Here is a 7,162-nt window from a genome sequence, read left to right as displayed (position 1 = left end):
GATGCTGCGGCAGGGTGCCACGTGAGGCTTTGCCACTCCAAATCCCCCCTCCAACACCAGGCCAGTGGCACCGAGACCAATAAATACTGTAATAAATAGAGAAAACCCTGTCACATGGCACTGCTTCGGCAGCAGACGGTGCAGCTGGGGCACCGGCCGTGCCCCGCTCTCCTCCCCAGGGCCCCCCTTGAGCATGGGCACACGCAGGTGCCCCGCTCGCTGTGCCGCCGGGGCGGGCATTCAGGCGTTCAGTCCTTCGGGGCGCTGTCCTGTCAGCAGGGAAGCGTGGCTGCATTTTGGCTGCTCCCTCCCTCCTGCTGCCTCAGCACTGAACCCGGCAGAGGGCTGCGGCTGGAGCTGCGAGCTCAAAGCTGGGGAGCACGAGGAAGGGGCAGCCCCGCAGTCAGGGCCCCCAGCGAGCAGTGTGGCCTTGGAGACTCGTCACCAGGGCAGCAGGAAGACGCAGTGCTGCTGGCCTGGGCGGAGGACGGTGCCAGGACGGCCTCGAGGCCCCTCGCAGGCTGGAGGAGATGGGTAAGGTGAAGCCCTTTCCGTGTCGGGAGTGAGGAAAGGCTGTTCTGGTGAGCAGCAAAGCAGCCCCGGACTCACAGAAGCCAAGGGGAGCTGGAGGTGGGTGGGAACCAGGGCTTAAATCAAACCACACCAGTAGGATGGGGCAGTGGCACCGGCCCCAGCAGGCTCGGGCTCTGCGTCCCCGCCGGGTTTGAGGCTGGAGCCGGCGGCCAGTCCCCACACAAGTCCCGTGGCCCAGCGTGTGCAGACAAAGTGGCATTTCGTGTCCTGTGTGGGGGGGCGGGCGAGGCCCCGGCTCAGATGGGCTTGTAGAGCAGCGTGGTGACGTACTTCTTCTTGTAGCGGTGCGTGGCGCTGAGCACCATCACGCCGTCCTGCGGGAGGCACAGCGTCAGCTGGAGCACGCGGGGGCTCCGTGCAGCCCGGCCACACCACCCCAGCAGCGGGACACCCCAAAAGAGCTGTGAGCAAGGGGCTCCCACTGCTCTGTGGGGTCGGGGAGCCCCCCAGTGGGTCCCTGCTGTCCCAAGCCCCACAGCCAGCAAAACACATCCACCCGGTGACAGGGCAAGGCGAGGGAAGGGTCTGGTGCAGATCCCAGCCCCGCCGCACTGTGGGAAGGCAGCTACAGGGAATTTTGGGGCTGTAAGGCCACAACCTACACCCCTGTGTGTGCTACGTTTTGCCAGGGAGCTGAGAGCTCCTTGCGTGGGTCTTTCAACCCCCTGCCACCGTCTCCACCCAGGTCCCAGCTCCGGGGAGCTGCAGCTGCTCCCCTTTCCTCACCCAAGGTCCTGCCCTTACCTTGATGGAGAGCGCGTAGAGGTGGTTGAGCATGACGTGGTTGGGTTCGGGCAGCAGGGCTGGGTCACACTAGGACAAGAGGAGTGTCAGGAGGGAACAACAGAGCCCTGAACCCCCCCAACCACCATGGGGAGCATGGAGCTGCCACCTTGGGCAACCTGAGCTGCTGGGTGGCTGCTCTGAACGTGAACACGGCCCAGCTGAGCCCCAGGCAGAGCAAGGGGCCAAACCAGAGTGGTGAATGGGAAAAAGTGACGTTATCTGTATGCAGGCAGCGTGCTGGTACCCACCGAGATGTTGGTGTCCTTGTTGAGGATGACCTGGAGGAGGTGAGGCGGGAGGATGGGGGGCGATTTGAAGCGCTCCTCGGGCCGGTACACGTACATCTCTTGGCCGTACGGGCCGGGTGGTGAACTCGATAAGTCTAAAGGGAAGAGACACGAGACAGATAAAGCAGGACTGACAAGCTCAGAGCAGCATCCAAGAAGGTCTTTCAGGCATTAATGTGTTCCATGAGCCCAGCCTGGGCAGATGGGTTAGCATGCAGTGGGGCAGCAGTGCAGGCTTGTCACATCTCACAACTCGAAGCCACAGCAGCTAGGGGGCAGGTGGCTTGTTCTGTTTCAAAGGGGTCTTCAGGCGTTAGTCTCCCCTTAGCCACACATCCTATAGCAACAGACCAGACTTCTCACAGCACAATAGGCAGCCAGGCAAGCCCTGGGCATTTCCAAGGCTGGCACATGCACTGACACAACACAGGCAGCCTGCGGTATCCACTCTGAGACCCCCACAAGGCCCCTGCAGGGTCTCTCTCCCCGGGCCAAGCAGCTGGCCAGCCCCCAAGCAGCACCCTTTGCAGCAGGCACAGCTCTCTGGTGCTGCACAACTGCCTGACGGGGAGGTCCCAGGATGGAAACTGCTGGTTTCGGAGCCGTTCAGCCTGGGTGAGGGTCCACAGGAGCTCGCTGGCACTGGAAGCGGGACGGGCTGCATCTCCCAGCCACATCCAACCCCGTCGTTTGGGGACAGCCAGCACCCTGAAGGGCTCCACCTCCTCGGAGCTGCTGCTGCTTGCGGGCTTCTCTTCAGGCTGGGGCTGCCCCTGAGATGGGGTTTATGCCTGAGCTCCCTGCCAGCACTGCCCGCGTGGTAACCCAACCTGCTGCTGTAAGACGAGCGGAGGAAGGTTTGCGACGTGCCAGCAACAGTACAAATCGCCCTGGTGTGAAAACCAGGGGCAGCTGCTGAAAATAACCCGGCTGCTGCTCTCACCTAGCTGCCGCCCCGGGTCGGATGACTTACTCAGAGCCGAGCGGACAGAAAGGGGTGATGGTCCCGGCGCTCACCAGTCTGAAATGGCAGCCGCAGGCGGGCACCGACCCTGCCCTGAGATGGTGCTAGCACAGAGCAAGTTACAGCAGCACAGCCCCTCGTGGAGACGAGGCCGTGGCTGCGGGCTGCTGAGGACACGGGCAGGACAGGCTGCCAAACCCGAATCTCTCCAGGCCTACGCCTCTGCTCGGGGGGTCTGTTCACCCCCCCCGAGCAGCGAGTCTCAGAGCAGGAGGTGGAGAATAGCGCATGCAAAGCTGCAACGCCAAAAAAAACTCACCCCGACCTGAGGTTTCTGAGCTCTCCAGGGAATCCACCTTCAAAGCATCGAACACCTCGAAGTCAGACTTCTTGACGTGAATCAGGTTGTTGATTGTCCCCATCTGGCTGGTGACCACAGGCTGGAGAGAGCAGAGGTAAGAGTCTTCCTGCGCTACCCTCAGCTGAAGCGCACCCAGACCCTCCCAGCCCACGCTGCCTTTGCTGTGTCATTATCTCAGAGCACAGGTGGCACAAGTCTAGCTCTACTCTGCGCTTGCAGATCTCTGCTGATTATCCTGGGAGGATTTCCCTTTGCTCCCAGGCTCCTGCATCACCTCCTGCTTTCATTCTCCTTCCTGCTACATGCTGATGGGCAAGTGTTCTCTCCTTCCCTGACCCTTTGTGAGTCAGGTTGGAGGAGAACCTGCAAGTGAATGCTGACTTGTGGCTTGTCTTTCCATGTAGCTGACTCCAGATGGGCCTTTAAAGCTTTCTGGGGTCTCACTGGCACCCAGTACCTTCCCATACAGCATGTCCAAACCCATAGGAACCAGCCTCTGAAAGGATTTATGGGATGGAGCTCTCCTTTTTTTTGGTGGATACCCTCTGCTCTTCCTACTCTCCCTCTGCTGCAGGCCCATCATTCCTAATTCTTGCCCAGGGCAAGATCTGCAGGGATAAAGCTTCGCGAGTTACCTCGGATGGGTCATGCACCCACTGGCCGTCCACAAAGAATTTGTACTGGTGCTCTCCTTCCGGGAGGTCCAGGATAGCGACGAAGTCATTGTGGCTGTGCAGAGAGAAGAGACGTGGCACACCATCACCCCGGTGATGCTCTGGACGCTGCCCTTCCGCGGGGTCCCAAAAAAGAGCACGCTCAGAGCCCCAGCACGACCCAAACCCCTAGGAGCCCAGCTGCAAGGAGCACAGGAGTTCAGCTTGCAGCCCTGCCCCGCGTGCCCAGGGAAGCCGTTGTGTCAGACGCTGCGTGCAAGGCTGTGTGGACAACACATCTAAACTTGTGCTGGCACTGCAGGATGAGAGCAGGAAGCACAACAGCTCTGAATCGAGATAAACCCATGCCAGATATTTGCTGGGGTTGTGCCTGGAGTCCTACACAGCGTTTCCAGGAAAAACAGAGATGTTTTGCAGAGCAACAAGAAAATCACGATGGCAGGGAGATGTGTGAGGGACAACTCAACAGCCCCTGCTAGGCATGGAGTAAGGCCACAGCCTGGGGAAGAGCTCCCAGGGAACTGCAGCACACCTGGGCAGGGCTCTGGGGCCAGGGCTGCAGCCGTGTGGCATCCAGCTGGGAAACAAAGCGGCCCGTCCTGTCCCATCCCGCTGTTTCACAACTTCCTACCACTACGGCAGCACCACCCCGGGGAGAAGCTGGCCGCGTGTTGGTGACCTCCAGCTCAGGCATTCTGAGCCGAGAAAAGCCAGGTGAGCAAGAGGAACAGCGCCCAGCACCGAGAGGAGAGCACAGGGTGACCCGAGGGGCTGCCCACCTCTTGATGAGCGGGATCTTGGTGCTCCAGTTGTTGAAGGACCCGGAGATGAAGACCTCTTTGCCCCCGTCAGCCCAGCGGATGACAGTGGGGCGAGCCTGTTGGGATGGTTTCACCGACTCCTCCAGATCCGGCTGCCACGACACAAACTCCTTGTCCCCGGGGATCTGACAAAGAACACCAGAGCCTGGCTGAGACACGGAGACAACGGGGGCCACGCTCACCTTCCCCTCATTCACTCGCTAAAATCCTTCTCCACGCAAACAGCCTGAGCCCAGCACAGGGCTCTGGGACAAGCTGAAGCACCAGCCAGGATCCCAAACGTCCCCTACCTTGGAGTCGTGGGAGCTGAACACGCTGGGGTCGTCGGTGCTGCCCACCATGATCTTGTGCGGGTGCTCCTTGGCGGCGTGGGGCGTGCTGGAGCCGTCGGAGCGGTGGGACTTGGAGCCATGGCGCTCCCCGGACACTCTCTCGCTGGTGGTGTTGCCCATGGCAGCTCAGCAGCCCCTGGGGGAGGAAGAGGAGGGCAGCGTGCCTCTGCCCGCGGGCTCCCGCAGCGAGGAGAGGAGCGAGAGCGCTGCTTCCCAGCGCCCTTGGCCGGGGCAGACTGACAGCAAGCCTAAAAAAGGCCCAAAGTTCATCCCCAGTGCCAAGTTTGGGAGCTGGAGGGGAGTTTAACAAACAAGACAGCTTGACCTAATTATAGCCCTATCCTTATGAACCATCATGATAGTTGCGCTGCTAATTGCTACGTTCTGAGGCAGATATGAGTCGTGCCGTGTCTTACACAAGCCCTCGCCAGGCAGCAGGGCACAGACGGGAAAAATAAAGCCAACCTTTACTGGCAGATGGGTTGCTTGGTGCTAACAGAGCCTCTTTCACAGCCCCACAGTCGGGCTCTCCAGAAAAAAAAATGCTACGTCCAGCAAGAAAACAGCCTGAGAGTGAAAGTAGCAGCTGTGTAACAGCTCCCAGCGCGTCTCCGAGAGCTCGCGGGCAGAAGAGCAGAGCCTGGAGCCTGGCAGGAGCAGCAGGGAGCGCTTACAGCACCCGAGTGGAATCGCCCAAGCTGGAGCTCGGCCAAGGCAAGGGGCTATTGCTGTGGTGCCCGCAGGAAGCTCAGCTCTGATGGTGTTTGTGTCTCGTTCACGTCTTGTTCAGGCTGCCACAGGTCCCACAGCGGGTGGGACGGGCACGTCCAGCCACCCCGGCACCCTCATCCCCATCTCGCCCAGCCTGGAGAAGGCAACGCAGGCCCAGCTGGCCACGCACCTCCTGGGACAAGCACTGGAGCCATTAGGGTTACGAGGGAGTCTCCAGGCTCAGGTTTGGGGTTCTCGGCCCCTTCCCAGCTTTATTTTGCAGCTCCGCAGAGCAAGGTGGGAGGACGGCCAGCCTTGCTTCACCTGCTTAGCTGCAACATCTGGGGCTTTGTTTAGGAGATCGAGTTATACGCAGGGTGCCAGGCGAGGCTGCCAGCCAAAGCCAGCCTTTAGCCCATTACGGAGCAATTACCGAAGTATTTCTTAAATCCCAAAGGCTGGAGGACAGCTAGCCCACACTCCTACCCTCCTGCAGTGAGGACCAAGAGTGCTCAGGCTGGGAGAGGAGCACCACACACCCCGACACCTTCCCCCTCTGCCCCAGAGGAGGTTTGCCCATGGGTTTGTGCAGCTCCCCCCACAACCTGTCCCTGTGTGGCTGCAGGGGGTGTTCAGAGGTTTTTCCCCCAGCACTTCTGCTATGGCTCCCTCACTGCTGGGCTGCGAGGCACGGGGGAAGGGCTGAACCTCTTGTATGGAAACAGACCCGAGCAGGCTTTCTCAAAGCTCCCCTTTCTTTTCTCTACGAGGAATCCCCTCCTTTTGGCTGTCCCTACAGCCCAGGCACCCCAAATGCTTCCAACACCACAGCCCAAGCAAACCTCTGCAGCACCCCAGCGAACCTGCCAGGCCCTGAGGGTTAAAAGCGATGGGGAGCAGCTCGTTGCTCAACGGGATAACGGCGGGGCGAGGGGGGACGGCTTTAAACTAAAAGAGGGGAGGTTTAGCTTAAAGGTTATGGGGAAATTATTCATTATAAGGGCGGTGGGGCGCTGCCACAGGCTGCCAGAGGGGCTGCGGGTGCCCCAGCCCTGGGGGCTGGATGGGGCTGGGGGCAGCCTGGGCTGGTGGGAGGGGTCCCTGCCCATGACAGGGGTTGGAGCTGGGTGGGCTTTGGGGTCCCCCATAAGGGCACAGCCCCCGAGCAGCGACACCGGGGGGGCTCCGGTGACAGCGGGGGACACGGAGCGCTGCCACAGCGCTACCACAGCCCCCACCGGGCACCCTCCGTGCCTCACAGCCGCCATCCCGTCCCTGTCCCCGTCCCCCCGGCAGCCCCCCCAGCCCCCTGCAGCCCCCGGCCGCGGCCCCACCTGCCCCCAACGCCGCCGCCGCCGCCTCTCCGCCTCCGCTCAAAATGGCGGCCGCCACCGCCGGCCTCTGCGGGGCGCTCTGCCCCGCCTCCATTTTGGGTGAGGGCGGCGCGGCTTCACGGCGGGCCGGCCTGGCGCCGCCATCTTTGCTGTGGGCAGCCCGCCATGGCGGTGGCAGGGCTGTGGGGACGAAAGAGGGGCAGAGCCTGGTCCTTCAGCCCCGGGGCACCGGGAGAGGCTTTATTGCCTCTTTTTTTGGGGTTTGGGTTGTTGGTGTCCCGGCCTCTGCAGCCCGTAG

General features: G+C 61.4%; 1 protein-coding gene across 6 annotated transcripts; it reads right to left on the bottom strand.

Annotated features, from left to right (window-relative positions):
• Window positions 1-69: 69 nt before the first annotated feature.
• On the bottom strand, window positions 70-7,022 carry PRKAB2 (protein kinase AMP-activated non-catalytic subunit beta 2). 6 transcript variants are annotated; one of them, XM_068690307.1, is made up of 9 exons: window positions 5,494-5,690; window positions 5,285-5,386; window positions 4,778-4,955; window positions 4,446-4,636; window positions 3,628-3,721; window positions 2,951-3,071; window positions 1,629-1,762; window positions 1,339-1,407; window positions 70-908 (listed from the first exon to the last, which is right to left on the bottom strand). In XM_068690307.1, the coding sequence occupies exons 3-9, from the start codon at window positions 4,937-4,939 to the stop codon at window positions 831-833; spliced, it is 849 nt and encodes a 282-aa protein (XP_068546408.1). In that variant the 5' UTR covers window positions 4,940-4,955; window positions 5,285-5,386; window positions 5,494-5,690; the 3' UTR covers window positions 70-830. The 6 variants fall into 6 exon arrangements, with proteins under 6 accessions (XP_068546408.1, XP_068546406.1, XP_068546410.1 ...); XM_068690305.1 differs by lacking the exons at window positions 5,285-5,386; window positions 5,494-5,690 and adding an exon at window positions 6,865-7,022; XM_068690309.1 differs by lacking the exons at window positions 5,285-5,386; window positions 5,494-5,690 and adding an exon at window positions 6,865-7,022 and having other exon boundaries at window positions 2,957-3,071.
• Window positions 7,023-7,162: the final 140 nt, after the last annotated feature.

Source organism: Anas acuta, chromosome 8 (genome assembly GCF_963932015.1).
Source record: "Anas acuta chromosome 8, bAnaAcu1.1, whole genome shotgun sequence".
In the NCBI taxonomy this organism is placed as follows: domain Eukaryota; kingdom Metazoa; phylum Chordata; class Aves; order Anseriformes; family Anatidae; genus Anas; species Anas acuta.
This window is presented reverse-complemented; position numbering and strand designations above follow the sequence as displayed.

Coding starts and splice junctions, on each gene's coding strand:
- PRKAB2 (XM_068690305.1), bottom strand. CDS start 4,939: ATGGGCAACACCACCAGCGAGAGAGTGTCCGGGGAGCGCCATGGCTCC. Junction 4,637..4,777: donor TCAGCTCCCACGACTCCAAG/GTAGGGGACGTT, acceptor TCCGTGTCTCAG/CCAGGCTCTGGTGTTCTTTG. Junction 3,072..3,627: donor GGGTGCATGACCCATCCGAG/GTAACTCGCGAA, acceptor TGCTCTCTCCAG/CCTGTGGTCACCAGCCAGAT.